This window comes from Manis javanica, chromosome 8 (genome assembly GCF_040802235.1).
Source record: "Manis javanica isolate MJ-LG chromosome 8, MJ_LKY, whole genome shotgun sequence".
Classification (NCBI taxonomy): Eukaryota; Metazoa; Chordata; class Mammalia; order Pholidota; family Manidae; genus Manis; species Manis javanica.
In genome coordinates this window covers 120,094,833-120,111,110 of record NC_133163.1, presented here as the reverse complement: position 1 = coordinate 120,111,110, position 16,278 = coordinate 120,094,833, and the positions used below count along the sequence as shown (strand labels likewise).

Genomic DNA, 16,278 nt, shown 5'->3' with positions numbered 1-16,278 from the left:
ATGATATTATGATACTGAGAGTATGATTATTTTTTATATTTAGCAAATGATCCTATTAAACATTTAGTATGAAATTTATCAAAGAAAATGGTTTGGTGAGTTTGTGTCTTTCCTTGAAGCTCAAAATTCACTCCTAAACTTCCATACTAAGGAGTAATTCTCACAACTTTTCATTATATTGGTTTTTCCAATCTTATTCTTCATATTCAGAGAAATTCTAGAACCAGTATTGATGGAACTGGTACTACAGATCGTTTAAGTAGCATATTGTCTCTCCTTATATTTTTAATTGTTTGAGGTGAGATATAATGTCCATGGAGCAAATTGACACTTTGATGATGGGTCGCAAAGATTATAGTATGTATTTCAGATTATGAAAGTAACATCTTAAAGACTTTTCCCAAGATATAAAGGAAAGTAACATCTTAAAGACTTTTCCCAAGATACAAAGCATTCTGTAAAGCTGGTATTTCTTAATTTTGAAACTGCATATTTATATAATATAGCATTACTTTATATTAATGTTGAATTTCATAATTATTCAAAATATTACTTCCTGAAATAATACTATGCATTTCTACTTTACAGAATTAAATAGCCTAAACATTTTTTTAAATTTAACTTCTGAGTTATTTCTTCCTTTGTTTAAACTGTAAGCATTAAATTTGGGTGATAAATATTTTGCTTCTTAAAAAGTAGTAATTACCCATAAGTGAGCTGGTTGTTGTTAGAGAAATCTAGTTTTTTTTGTTTTTAACTCTTTTCCAGTGTAGTCAGTGGCCATACCATACATATCCTTGTCAAGGTCAGTATTCACAGAATATGGGATTGAGTAGTTGTATACATCTCTTGTTATAATAATATGCAGTCTCTCAGAATCTGTATATTTGCCTAGTTGTTTCTTGTTTTCTGGTGCTATACAGAATAGCTTTGTACAGCAGCAGAGCTGCCTGAGCACTACACCTATGAGATGATTAGAGAAGTATAACGACCATTACTACTACCTAACTAATCTGCCTTACTTTCAGATAACAAAGAAACCCCTCAGACAGAGCTGGGATGATTATTGCTATGATTCTGAGCCGGTCAGTACAAGTACCTAAATAGTCCTTGCTCATTTGCATCTATCTTGTGACTTAGAAAATCAGCTGAAATACAAAGAATTTAGGAAAGAAGATAAATCAGTGTTTAATTTCTTTGAATTGGTTTATCTGTACATGTATGGTTTATTGACTAAAGACCAATTTATTTTTCATCTTTTTTTGTTGCTAATGTTTAGTTTATAGATAGTATTTATTTTGATAGATAATAATTGTATTCCTGATTTGAGCACTGATGTGGATTCTTATAAACTACAGGTTTTTTTGTTTCTTGAGGGTTATTTTTTTTCAATTATTTTTAGTAGTTTGATTATCCACATATTATGAGTGGTATTTTAATCCTTCCAGTTTTATCTCAGTTCACAGTCTTTTCCCATAATGAATGCATGCATATTTTTGATATGAGTTTTTTTAGTAGCAAGAGAAGCTATATTCTCTATATTATTTTCTAAAAATTAAGAATTGGAATTCCTAGAACTTAGATTATTTTCTGTTTTAAATTGAATGATTTAAGGGCATACATTATATAAAATGAGCAGGTAAATTTAGCTAATTACTTGTTATGTTTTATAAGAACTAGTTTGTAATGATAAAACACAAAAAATCTTTTTCCTTCCCTTCAGTTTGCAGTTTGGTGAGATGTAAAGGGCTGAAAATATGCACTCATCAATCTCCATTAATTAATTAATTAACTAATTCATTAACTGTTCCTCCTGGAAGCATAACATGTGTTAGTCCTTGCTTTCAATAATTCTCACTGTGTATGAGTACAAACTCCACTAATTACAAAACTAGTCTTTTTCAGAGTTAGAAAAATCAGTAATTATGGACATTAATTTTTTTTCCTTCAGACAGTTTAATTGCATTACCATTTCATAATAAATTGAGTAATTCATGGCTTTAGATTTAACATTTTGGAAAATAAATTTTAGTAGAAAAATTTTATGCTTTTTGCTACTCAGGAGAAGCTTCCATCTTTCACTTAGTACAACATGTAATTATACATCATTGGGAAGTAGGTAGGAGATGGGGAAACTTATATGGCAAGTATAAGACTTGATTGCCTGGACATAGTTTATGGTAAAATTGTGAACTGATCTACTATTATTTAGATAGTCTGAGTCATGCTTAAGAATTTGGGCTCTGAAGCAGACAGACCTGACTTCAATAAGGGCTCATTTAACGTAACAGTTTTGAGAACCTAAGAAGGTCACTTGATTCTTTTGTTTTCATCATCTATTTAAGGGCTTAATGGTTTTTATCTTTCACTTTGTGAGTTTTAAATTAGACAGTGCATCTAAACACTTGATAGAGTGCTTAATACTTAGCGCACAATAAATGTTTCCACTATTGCAACCGCCGTTGAAATCATCATCCCATCTTTTCCTTTTAGAATAAATTTGTAGCCATACTCTCCTCCTTCCTCAACATCACTTTTGTCACTGTCCTCCTACTTACTGTGCTTTCAGCTATTATAGTTTGATCTTTGATTAATTTCTGTTTTTTTGCTATTATTAATGTACAATTAATGAGCAGTATTATGATTATTAGACTCCCTTATTATCAACTCCCCACCATACCCCATTACAGTCACTGTCCATCAGCATAGTAAGATGCCATACAGTCACTACTTGTCTTCTCTGTGTTATACTGCCTTCCCCGTATCCCCACCCTCACTACATTATGTATGCTAATTGTAATACCACCTTTACCCCCTTATCCCTCCCTTCCCACCCAACTTCCCAGTTCCTTTCCCTTTAGAAACTGTTAGTCCATTCTTGGGTTCTGTGAGTCTGCTGCTGTTTTGCTCCTTCAGTTTTTTCTTTGTTCTTATACTCCACAGATGAGTGAAATCATTTGATACTTGTCTTTCTCCACCTGGCTTATTTCATGGAGCATAATACCCTCTAGCTCCATCCATGTTGTTGTAAATGGTCAGATTTGTTTTCTTCAAGTAGCTGAATAATATTCCATTGTGTATATGTACCACATCTTCTTTATCCATTCATCTACTGATGGACACTTAGGTTGCTTCCATTTCTTGGCTATTGTAAATAGTGCTGCGAGAAACATACAGGTGCATGTCTTTTTCAAACTGGGCTCCTGCATTCTTAGGGGAAATTCCTACGAGTGGAATTCTTGGATGAAATGGTATTTCTATTTTGAGTTTTTTGAGGAACTTCCATACTGCTTTCCACAACGGTTGAACTAATTTGCATTCCCACCAGCAGTGTAGGAGGGTTCCCCTTTCTCCACATCCTCTCCAACATTTGTTGTTGTTTGTCTTTTGGATGTTGGCCATCCTAACTGGTGTGAGGTGATATCTCATTGTGGTTTAAATTTGTATTTCTCTGATGATTAGCAATGTGGAGCATCTTTTCATGTGCCTGTTGGCCATCTGAATTCTTCTTTGGAGAAGTGTCTGTTCAGATCCTGTGCCCATTTTTAAATTGGCTTATTTGCTTTTTGTTTGTTGAGGTGCGTGAGCTCTTTATATAATTTGGATGTCAACCGCTTATTGGATATGTCATTTATGAATATATTCTCCCATACTGTAGGATGCCTTTTTGTTCTGCTGATGGTGTCCTTTGCTGTACAGAAACTTTTCAGTTTGATATAGTCCCACTTGTCCATTTTTGCTTTTGTTTCCCCTGCCTGGGAGATATGTTGATGAAGAAATTGCTCATAATTATGTCCAAGAGATTTTTGCCTATGTTTTTTTCTAAGAGTTTTTTGGTTTCATGACTTATATTCAAGTCTTTGATCCATTTTGAGTTAACTTTTATGTATGGTGTTAGACAATAATCCAGTGTCATTCTCTTACATGTAGCTGTCCAGTTTTGCCAACACCAGCTGTTGAAGAGGCTGTCATTTCCTCATTGTGTATCCATGGCTGTGTTATTGTATGTTAATTGACCATAAGTGATTGGGTTTATATCTGGACTCTCTAGTGTGTTCCACTGGTCTGTGGGTCTGTTCTTGTGCCAGTACCAAATTGTGTTGATTACTGTGGTTTTGTAGTACAGCTTGAAGTCAGGGAGTGTAATTCCCCCCACTTTATTCTTCCTTCTCAGGATTGCTTTTGCTATTTGGGGTCTTTTGTTATTCCATATGAATTTTTGAACTATTTGTTCCAGTTCATTGAAGAATGCTGTTGGTATTTTGATAGGGATTGCATTGAATGAAGATTGCTTTAGGCAGGATGGCCATTTTGACAATACTAATTCTTCCTATCCATGAGCAAGGGTTGTGTTTCCATTTGTTGGTATCTTCCTTAATTTCTCTCATAAGTGTCTTGTAGTTTTCAGAGTATAAGTCTTTCACCTCCTTGGTTAGGTTTATTCCTAGGTATTTTATTCTTTTGGATGTAATTGTGAATGGAATTTTATTCCTGATTTTTCTTTGTGCTAGTTCATCATTAGTGTACAGAAATGCAACAGGTTTCTGTGTATTAATTTTGTATCCCCCAGTTTCACTTAATTCAGATATTATATCTTGTAGTTTTGGAGTGGATTCTTCAGGGTTTTTTATGTAAAATATCATGTCATCTGCAAACCAGGACAGTTTAACTTCTTCCTTGCCAATCTGGATGCCTTTTATTTCTTTGTGTTATCTGATTTCCGTGGCTAGGACCTCCAGTATTATGTTGAATAGAAGTGGGGAGAGTGGGCATCTTTGTCTTGTTCCCAATCTTAAAGGAAAAGCTTTCGTCTTCTCGCTTTTAAGTATAGTGTTGGCTGTGGGTTTGTCATATATGGCCTTTATTATGCTGAGGTACTTGCCCTCTATACCTGTTTTCTTGAGAGTTTTTATCATGAATGTATGTTGAATTTTGTCGAATGCTCTTTCAGCATCTATGGAGATGATCATGTGGTTTCTCCCCTTCTTTTTGTTGATATAGTAGATGATGTTGATGGATTTTTGAATGTTGTACCATCCTTGCATCCCTGGGATGAAGCTCACTTGATCATGATAGATGATCTTTTTAATGTATTTTTGAATTTGGTTTGCTAATATTTTGTTGAGTATTTTTGCATCTATGTTCATCAGAGATATTGGTCTGTAATTTCCTTTTTTTGTGGTGTCTTTGCGTGGTTTTGATATTAGAGTGATGTTGGCCTCATACAATGAGTTTGGGAGTATTCTGTCCTCTTCTACTTTTTGGAAAACTTTAAGGAGGATGAGTATTAGGTCTTTACTAAATGTTTGGTAAAATTCAGCAGTGAAACCATCTGGTCCAGCCATTTTGTTCTTAGGTAGTTTTTTGATTACCAGTTCAATTTCTTTGCTGGTAATTGGTCTATTCAGATTTTCTGTTTCTTCCTGGGTCAGGCTTGGAAGCTTGTATTTTTCCAGAAAGTTATCCCTTTCTTCTCAGTTATCCAGTTTGTTAGCATGTAATTTTTCATGTATTCTCTCATAATTATTTGTATTTCTATGGTGTCCGTGTGATTTTTCCCTTCTCATTTCTGATTCTGTTTACGTGTGTAAACTTTATTGTTTTCTTGGTAAGTCTGGCTATGGGTTTATCTATTTTGTCTATTTTCTTGAAGAACCAACTGCTGCTTTCATTGATTGTATTGTTTTATTCTTCTCAGTTTTACTTATTTCTGCTTTAGTCGTAATTATGTCCCTTCTTTTACTGACTTTGGGCCTCATTTGTTCTTCCTTTTCTAGTTTCATTAATTGTGAGTTTAGACTGTTCATTTGGGATTGTTCTTTCCTGAGGTAGGCCTTTATTGCAATATATTTTCCTCTTATCATGGCATTCGCTGCATTCCACAGATTTTTAGTTGCATGAAGTATCTTTTTCCATCCCTTTACTTTCAGTCTGTGTATGTGTTTGGGTTTGAAGTGAGTCTCTTGTAGGCAGCATATAGGTGGGTTTTGTTTTTTTTATCCATTCAGTGAGTCTATGTCTTTTGATTGGTGCATTCAGACCATTTACATTTAAGGTGATTATCGATAGGTATGTACTTATTGCCATGGCAGGCTTTAGATTTGTGGCTACCAGAGGTACAAGGGTAATTCTCTTACTATCTAACAGTCTTATTTAACTCACTTCGTATGCCAGTACAAACAACATAAAGATTCTTTATTTTTTCCTCCTCTTTCTTCCTCCTCCATTGTTTGTTTGTTATGCATCATATTCTGTACTCTTTGTCTTCTTTTGGGTGACATCTGTTTAGTCTTAGGAATACTTCTAGCTATAGGAGTCCCTCCAAAATGCACTGTAGAGGTGGTTTGTAGGAGGTACATTCTCTCAGCTTTTTCTTATCTGAGAATTGTTTAATCCCTCCTTCAAATTTAAATGATAACCTTGTAGGGTAGCGCATTCTTGGTTCGAGGCTCTTCTGCTTCATTGCATTAAATATATCCTTCCACTCCCTTCTTGCCTGTAGGTTTCTGTTAAGAAGTCTGATGATGGCTGATGGGTTTTCCTTTGTATGTGATCTTTTTTTTCTCTGTAGCTGCTCTTAAAAGTCTGTCTTTATCCTGAATCTTTGCCATTTTAACTATTACATGTGCCGATGTTGTCTTTCTTTGGTCCCTTGTGTTCGGAGATCTGTGCATCTCTATAGCTTGAGAGACTATCTCCTTCCCCATGGGGAAATTTTCAGCAGTTACCTCCTTAGTGACACTTTCTATCCCTTTTTCTCTCTCTTCATCTTCTGGTACCCCTATTATGTGAATATTGTTCTGTCTGGATTGGTCACACAGTTCTCTCAATATTCTTTCATTCTTAGAGATCCTTTTTTCTCTCTGTGCCTCAGCTTCTTTGTATTCCTCTTCTCTAATTTCTATTCCATTTACTGTCTCTTCTACTACATCTAATCTGCTTTAAAATTCCTCCATTGTATATTTCATTTCAGATATAGAATTTCTTATTGATTGAATCTCCAACTTAAATTCGTTCCTGAGTTCTTGAATATTTTTCTCTACCTCCATAAGCATGTTTATCATTTTAATTTTGAACTCTCTTTCAGGAAGATTGGTGAGTTCTGTTTCATTTGGCCCTTTTTCTGGTGTTTGTGAGATTTTGGTCTGAACCATGTTCTTTTGATGTTTCATATTTCTGTGTGGTGCCCTCTATTGCCCAGAAGCTGCAGTCTCTGGAGCAGCTCAGCCCCTAGAGTGAGGTTGAGGGTCGTAGGGGAGTGGGGCTGGTGCCTGGGGGGAGGAAAGATCTGTTTCCTGATTCCCGTCTGCTGTGCCTCTCTCCAGTATCAGACCCAGTGGGCTGAGCACACATGTGTGAGCCTCTGTGTTTTGCATCTCTAGCTGTTGTACTTAGGGCCTCTCTCTGGCTGGCCTGACACCAGTGCAGTGACTGCTGGTTTGCCAGCCAGTGCTTTCAGGCCAGGAGGAAGGCTTGGCAGGCTGTGTATCACAGTGGCGGGCCTTGGAGCTGAGTAGCCAGCTAGGGGGATGCAGTGACTGAAGCTCCCCAAAGTTCCCAATCTTCTAAGCATAGCGTGCCCAGACAACCTTGTCCCTGTGACCCTTCTCCCGCACAGCAAGCTCTGTGCAAACTGCTCCTGTTGAGCAGCCCTCTCGCTGCTAGGTAGCCTGTCAGACCGCCTGCCTTTCCCTTGTCCCAGAGCGGCCGGGTGTGGAGTGGATCCTGTCCTCCACAAACTGCCGGAATCTGTCTCTCAAGCACTCCGCTTGTCCCAGCTCGCCAACCTCCAGAGCAACACACAATGTAGGTTTTGGCTCGCAAAGCAAATCTCTAGGGCCAGGTTTTCAGCAGTCCTAGGCCTCCACTCCCTTCCCTGCTCCATTTCTCTTCCTTCCCCCAGTGAGCTGGGGAGGGGGAAGGTTTTGGGTCCCTCCGGATTAAGGCTTTCATATGTTATCCTGTTTTGTGATATCTGCTCTGTTCGTGAGGTTTGTGTGCAGTCTGGTGCAGCCTTCTTTCCTGTTGCTGTTTTAGGGTAGTTGTATTAACTATACTTTCACACTATCTGTTGTTTGGGAGGTGTTCTGTGTCTCACCTGTCACCCTGCCATCTTGAATCCCTGTTATTTTTTTTCTTACAAGTTAATTAATGAAAGCAGTCAGTCAATCAAAGGACCTTTTGGTTTGTTCTTTCCTCTTTGTAACTCCACGTTGTATGTTTGGGGGGCAAACTCAACTTTGTTTCCCTCTGAGTTATTAGAACTCATGTGGCTGGTATTATATCAAGAGAGGATTGTTAAGGACCATTCTGCCATTTGTTCTATGTTCCTTACCACAGATTTTATGGAATTGTATAAATGATCCGAGGAGAAACTATAGTGAGAAAATTGTTTTTAATAATTGCTGTTGTTGCACTTTTATGGTGACTTAATTTCTTTTAAAGGTTATCCTATTAAATAAGCTCAACTCATGTTGCATGGTAGAGTATAGAGGTCTTAGAACTGAACAGATTTTGGTTTGGCCACTCCTTTTCTTTAGGTGAATTATTTGACCTCTGAGTCTGCTTTCGCTTCTTTAAATGTGTATACAATTAAATGTACATACATACACAGAATTATCTCCTCGTATTTGAGGATTTAGTGAAATTTTATGTCAAGCGACTCTCATAATGTAGAAGATATTTACTAAATAGCTAATTTCCCTTCCTTAATTGGTAATCATCTATTCAAATAGTTTTTACCTTAAGTTGGTTCTAAATAACTTCAATATAAAAGGCTAGTCTCAGCTCATTTCAAAATTTTTCTGAGCCAAGCTTTGAATAACTTTAGGGTCCAGCCATCAAGAAGAATTGTAACGAAAATTTCCATAATATGTCTCATGAGACTGTCAAGTCTACTATGTAGCAGAGGGATTAGAAATTACTATCTTGTTGAGACCCACCTCTCCCACCTGGTTATGGCTTCCTTTACAGGAACCCAAACATCTGTTTGTTAATGTGGCAGCACATTTTTCCAAGAGGTGGACCTGCTGCAGTACTTAGACAGATCCCAGTGCTACTTGGGCAGGATCTTTTGAATCCATAATCTATTCCCTCTATTTTAAGTAATTCTACAGCATAAAGACACCTATGTTATTCCCTATCTTAATTAGTTCATAAGTTCATGTTTGTTCCCTCAAATATTGCCCTTCTGGCTTTACTCCTCAGTGTCTGTCAGTCTAATATGAGGTCTCTGTATGCTGCACAACTCCCTATGCATATATTTTTCCACTTGAAAGCCACTTTAACATAAATAATGTGTTTGATCATTATAAAATTCCTCATTGTATGCTATGATTATCTATGTAATACATAGTATTACTATGTAATACTGTGAGCCACAAGCAGCAACAGTGGTTCATAATTTAAGAAACTTCTGCCATGGTGGTGAAGCAAATTAGTAGTATGACTGGGATTCCATTCAGGCTATGTCCTTTATATTCTTTTTTCTTACATGATTTCCAGCATCTCTACTAACATTTAAGGTCAATTATTCTGATTTATGTACTGCACTATCAACTGGTAGTTAGAAAAAGCATGGTTTCTTTTTCTAAGCATTCTAAGAAATACAGACAGTGTAGGGAAAAAAATGTCTGATTTGACTCTACTCTTCACTTTCTCTTCCTCATACCCACATTAAATACCTGCTACACACCAGGCTTATCATAGGCACTTCTTAAGGAGAAAGGGCTCTCATTATCCCATACAAAGGGAAAAAAGGCTGATAGCATGAAAGCACATATTGATGTACTTGTGGGAAGTATGCAGTAGCATTTTATCAAGTAAGACTAAAACAAGCTGAGTTTGGTAAGAGAAATCAGCTGCCTTTTAGGGGAAAGGATTGTACTGTGGTTGGTTAGTTACTTGCCTTATTCTTTGAAATTTACCATTTCATTGTGCTCTGAATGACCTCTAACAGCCAGTATTTGTATCTTAGTGCCTAACGACATTTTCCAGAATCCTGGAAGACCTTGGGGCTCTTCTATAGTCCTCTACAAGTATATAGGAATTAACAGCCTTCCCCCTATCTCCAGAAGTTCCCAACCTGTTGGGAGACGGTATATAAGTGCTACAGCTCCCTTACCTCATCAGTTTTATACTATTTCCCAGAAATTACTTTGGGATTAAACTCCAGTTACCCACTGTGGTAGCTTTTCAGTATCGTACAATCTTCATTTTCTTCCTATTTTACTTCCTCATTCCCTAGGTACTTGTACTATATCTTGGTCCTCAAGTTCTGCTTTCATAGGAAAATTAAGATAGATTTCTTAAAGCTTTTGGTCTGGTAGATTAAGCCATCCACAGTTTTTCTAATATTGTTGTCATCAGAGAAATAGCTAAGTACATGTCATAAAAATTTTATTATGATTTTGGTGTTCAGTGAGACCACTTTGTACTTCTGAAGAATATTTGATCGTAGATAAAAAACAAAAACGTATTTATATTTTAGTGGTTCCTTCAATTTATTTGTCAATTTTTTTTCTTAAGGTATCATTGGTATACACTCTTATGAAGGTTTCACAAGAAAAACAATGTGGTTACTACATTCACCCTTATTATCGAGTCCCCTACATACCTCATTGCTGTCACTGTCCATCAGTGTAGTAAGATGCCACAGAGTCACTACTTGTCTTCTCTGTTCTACACTGTCTTCCCCATGACCCCACAGACACCATGTGCACTAGTAGTGATACCCCACAATCTCCTTCTCCCTCCCTCTCCACCTGCCTTCCCCCACCCCTCCCCTTTGGTAACTGCTAGTCCCTTCTTGGAGTCTGTGAGTCTGCTGCTATTTTGTTCCTTCAGTTTTGCTTTGTTATACTCCACAAATGAGGGAAATCATTTGGTACTTGTCATTCTCTGCCTGACTTATTTTACTGAGCATAATACCCTCTAGATCCATCCATGTTGTTACAAATGGTAGAATTTGTTTGTTTCTTATGGCTGATTAATATTTCATTCTGTATATATACCACATCTTCTTTATCTGTTCATCTGCTGATGGACACTTAGGTTGCTTCCATTTCTTGGCTATTGTAAACAGTGCTGCAATAAACATAGGGGTGCATATGTCTTTTTGAATCTGTGATTTTGTTTTCTTTGGGTAAATTCCTAGGAGTGGAATTCCTGGGTCAAATGGTATTTCTATTTTGAGTTTTTTGAGGAACCTCCATATTGCTTTCCATAATAGAACTAATTTACATTCCCACCAACAGTGTAGGAGGGTTCCCCCTTCTCCACATCCTCACCAGCATTTGTTGTTCCTTGTCTTTTGGATGGTGGCCATCCTTACTGGTGTGAGGTGAATATATCATTGTGGTTTTAATTTGCATTTCTCTGATGATTAGTGATGTGGAGCATCTTTTCATGTGCCTGTTGGCCATCTGAATTTCTTCTTTGGAGAAGTGTCTGTTCATATACTCTGCCCGTTTTTTAATCGGGTTATTTGCTTTTTGGGTGTTGAAGCATGTGAGCTCTTTATATATTTTGGATGTCAACCTCTTATCGGATATGTTATTTATGAATATATTCTCCTGTACTATAGGATGCTTTTTTGTTCTGTTGATGGTGTTCTTTGCTGTACAGAAGCTTTTTAGTTTGATGTAGTCCCACTTGTTCATTTTTGCTTTTGTTTCCCCTGCCCGAGGAGATGCATTCAGGAAAAAGTTGCCCATGTTTATGTTCAAAAGAGTTATACCTAAGTTTCCTTCTAAGAGTTTTATGGTTTCATGACTTACATTCAGGTCTTTTGTCCACTTTGAGTTTACTTTTGTGTATGGAGTTAGACAGTAACCCAATTTCATTCTCTTACATGTAGCTATCCAGTTTTGCAATCATCAGTTGTTGAAGAGGCTGTCATTTCCCCATTGTATATCTGTGGCTCCTTTATCATGTATTAATTGGCCATATATGTTTGGGTTTATATCTGGACTCTGTATTGTGTTCCATTTATGTATGATTCTTTTCTTGTGCTAGTACCAAATTGTCTTGTTTACTGTGGCTTTGTAGTAGATCTTGAAGTTGGGGAGCATAATCCCCCCAGCTTTATTCTTCCTTCTCAGAATTGCTTTGGCTATTTGAGGTCTTTTGTGTTTCCATTTGAATTTTAGAACTGTTTGCTCTAGTTCACTGAAGAATTGTGTTGGTATTTTGATAGGGATTTCATTGAATCTGTAGATTGCTTTAGGCAGGATGGCCATTTTGACAATATTAATTCTTCTTCTCCATGAGCATGGAATGTGTTTCCATTTATTGGTATCTTCTTTAATTTCTCTCATGAGTGTCATAGTTTTCAGGTATAGGTCTTTCACTTCCTTGGTTAGGTTTATTCCTAGGCATTTTATTCTTCTTTATGCAACTGTGACTGAAATTGTTTTCCTGATTTCTCTCTCTGCTAGTTCATTGTTAGTGTATAGGAATACAGCAGATTTCCGTTTATTAATTTTGTGTCCTGCAACTTTGCTAAATTCAGTTTTAGTTATAGTAGTTTTGGAGTGGATTCTTTAGATTTTTTATGTACAATATCATGTCATCTGCAGACAGGGACAGTTTAACTTCTTTACCCATCTGGATGCCTTTTATTTCTTTGTGTTCTCTGATTGCCATAGCTAGGACCTTCTGTACTATGTTGAATAAAGGTGAGAATGGGCATCCTTGTCTTGTTCTCGATTGTAGAGGAAAATCTTTTAGCTTTTCACTGTTAAGTATGATGTTGGGTTTGTTGTATATGACTGTTATTATGTTGAGGTACTTGTCCTCTATACTCATTTTGTTTAGAGTTTTTTTTCATGAATGGATGTTGAATTTTGTTGAATGCTTTTTCAGCATCTATTGAGATGATCATGTGGTTTCTGCCCTTCTTTTTGTTGATGTGGTGGATGATGGATTTTCGAATATTGTACCATACTTGCATCCCTGGAATAAGTCTCACTTGATCAAGATGGATGATCTTTTTGGTGTATTTTTGAATTTAGTTTGGTAATATTTTGTTGAGTATTTTTGCATCTGTGTTTGTCAGGGATACTGGTCTGTAATTTTCTTTTTTTGTGGTACCCTTGCCTGGGTTTGGTATTAGAGTGATGCTGACCTCATAGAATGAGTTGAGAAGTTTTCCCTTCTCTTCTACTTTTTGGAATGCTTTAAGGAGGATGGGTATTAGGACTTCACTAAATGTTGATAAAATTTAGCGATGAAGCCGTGTGGTCCAGGGATATTGTTCTTATGTAGGTTTTTGATTACCAATTCAATTTCATTGCTGGTAATTAGTCTGTTCAGATTTTCTTTCTGTGTCAGCCTTGGAAGGTTGTGTTTTTCTAGAAAGTTGTACATTTCTTCTAAGTTATCCAGTTTGTTAGCATGTAATTTTTCATAGTATTCTCTAATAATTTTTTGAATTTCTGCGGTGTCCATAGTGATTTTTCTTCTCTAACTTCTGAATCTGTTTATGTGTGTAGACTTTTTTTTTTCTTGGTAAGTCTGGCTAAGGGTTTATCTAAAACCAGCTCCTGATTTTATTGATTCTTACTGTTGTTTAATTATTCTCTCTTTTATTTACTTCTGCTGTGATCTTGATCATGTCCCTCTTTCTGCTGCCTTTGGGCCTCATTGTTTCTTCTTTTTCTAGTTTCATTAATTTGAGTTTAGAGTGTTCATTTGCAGTTCTTTTTTGAGTTTATTTTTATTGCTATATAGTTTTCTCTTAGAAGTGTGTTTGCTGTATCCTCTTAAGTTTTGTGCTGTTGAGTTGTTGTTTTCGTTTGTCTCCATATATTGCTTCATCTGTGTTTTTATTTGGTCATTGATCCGTTGATTATTTAGGCGCATGGTTTTTTAAGCCTCCATGTGTTTGTGGGCTTTTTTGTTTTCTTTGCACAATTTATTTCTGGTTCTATAACTTTGTGGTCTGAGAAGTTGGTTGATACAATTTCAATCCTGGATTACTGAGGCTCTTTTTGTGGCCTAGTATGTGATCTCTTCTTGAAAATGTTCCATGTGCACTTGAGAGGACTGTGTATCCTGTTGCTTTTGGGTGGAGTGTTTGTAGATGACTGTTAGGTCCATGTTTTCTAATGTGTTGTTCAGTGCCTCTGTCTCCTTACTTTCTGTCTGGTTGGTCTGTCCTTTTAGAGTTGTGTGTTGAAGTCTCAAAAAATGAATGCATTGCAGTCTACTTCCCTCTTTAATTCTGTTAGTATTTGTTTCACTTATGTAGGTAGTCCTGTGTTGATTCCATAGATATTTACAATGGTTATGCCTTCTTGGTGGATTGGCCCCTTTATCATTATGTAATGTCCTTCTTTGTCTCTTCTGACTTTCTTTGTTTTGAAGTCTATTTTGTCTGATACAATCACTGGAACTCCTGAATTTTCTCTCTATTACTTGCATGAAATGTCTTTTTCCATCCCTTCACTTTTAGTCTGTGTATGTCTTTGGGTTTGAAGTGAGTCTCTTGTAAGCAGCATATAGACGGGTCTTGTTTTTTTTTTATCCATTTAGTGACTCTGTGTCTTTTGGTTGGTCCATTCATTCCTTTCACATTTAGGATGATTATTGATAGGTATATACTTATTGCCATTGCAGGCTTTATATTCGTGGTTTCCAAAGGTTGAAGGGTATCTTCTTTACTGTGGAACAGTCTAACTTAACTCACTTAGTATGCTATTTGAAACACAATCCAAGGGTTCTTTATTTTTTCTCCCTTCTTTTTCTTCCTCCTCCACTCAGTATTGTATTAGATATCATATTCTGTACTCTTTGTGTATCCCTTGAGTGACTTTGTGGGTTGTTGATTTAATTTTGCTTTTGCTTAGTAATTAATTCGCCTACTTCCTTTGCTTTGGTTTTATTTTCTCTGCTGACGGCTATGTAGCCTTAGTATTGTTTTCATCTATTGCAGTCCCTCCAGAATACACTGTATAGATGGTTTGTGGGTGGTAAGTTGCCTTAACTTTTACTTATCTGGAAATTGTTTAAACCCTGCTTCTAATTTAAAGGATAATTTTGCTGGGTAGAGTATTCTTGGTTGGAGCCCCTTCTGTTTCATTAAATACATCAGACCACTCCCTTCTCGCCTATAAGGTTTCTGCTGAGAAGTCTGATGGTAGCCTGATGGGTTTTCCTTTTTATGTGATCTTTTTTTCTCTCTCTGGGTGCTTTTAATACTGTGTCTTTTTCCTTGATCTTTGCCATTTTAATTATTATATGTCTTGGTGTTGTCTTCCTTGGGTCCCTTATGTTGGGAGGTCTGTGTACTTTCTTGGCCTGAGAGACTTTTTCTTCCCCAGATTGGGGAAGTTTTCAGCAGTTATTTCCTTGAGGATACTTTCTATCCCGTTTTCTCTCTCTTCTTGTGGTACCCCTATAGTATGAACATTGTTCCGTTTGGATTGTTCACACATTTTCTTAATACTCTTTCCATCCTAGATATCCTTTTTTTTCTCTGTACCTTAGCTTCTTTATATTCCTGTTCTGATTTCTATTCCATTTACTGTCTCCTCTACCTTTTCTAATCTGCTTTTCAATCCCTCCATTGTATGTTTCATTTCAGATACTGTATTTTTCAGAGTTTCTGTCTCTTGAAGTTTCCCCTTAGATATTGAATATTTTTCTATAGCTCCAAGAGAATGTTTATGATTTTTATTTTGAAATCTATATGGAGAAGATTGGTTATTTCAGTTTCACTTCCTCCTTTTTCTGGTATTTCAGGGATTTTAGTTTGTACTGGGTTCATTTGCTGTTTCATACTTGTAATGATTACTATGGAATAGTAACTTTGTTTAGGCAGCTCCCTTTAGTGCCCAGAAGCTCTCCTCTCTGGATCTGTCCAGCACCTAGAGTGATGGTGGGGGTCCCAGGGAAGCGGCGTTGGTGCGTCCTGGGAGGAAAGATCTCTTTCCTGTTTCTTGGCCTTAGTGCTTGCCTCCATTGCCTGAGTCAGTGGGCTGAGTGTGCAGGGCACAGTCTCTGCTTTATGCCCCTGGAGCTGCCACATGTGGAGCTGCCTGCTGGCTGGCCTGGTGCAATGGGAGGGTCAGTAGATTTGCTAGCTTGTGCCTTTGGGGTGGAAGGAGCAGCAGGCTGCATATCGCAGTTCTGTTCCTTGTGATGCATTGCCTGCAATGGGGATAAAGTGGCTGAAGCTCCTGAAATTCCCAACCTGCTTGGCTTAAGGTGCTGGGATAATTTTGTCCACCTGTTCTTTCTCCTGAGCACCAAGCTCTGCAATTCCTTGCCCCTTTA

General features: G+C 37.0%; 1 protein-coding gene across 9 annotated transcripts in view; it reads left to right on the top strand.

Annotated features, from left to right (window-relative positions):
* The window catches only part of MYO9A (myosin IXA), a 365,019-nt gene that overhangs the window by 141,208 nt on the left and 207,533 nt on the right, over nt 1-16,278 (top strand). For 8 of the 9 annotated variants that reach the window (XM_073212119.1, XM_073212118.1, XM_073212123.1 and 5 more), the window contains one exon: nt 1,029-1,085. The exons of the other annotated variant lie outside the window; for it this stretch is intronic. In XM_073212119.1, the coding sequence (XP_073068220.1) occupies nt 1,029-1,085 (57 nt within the window). The remainder of the gene's footprint in view (nt 1-1,028; nt 1,086-16,278) is intronic. 9 annotated transcript variants of the gene reach the window in all.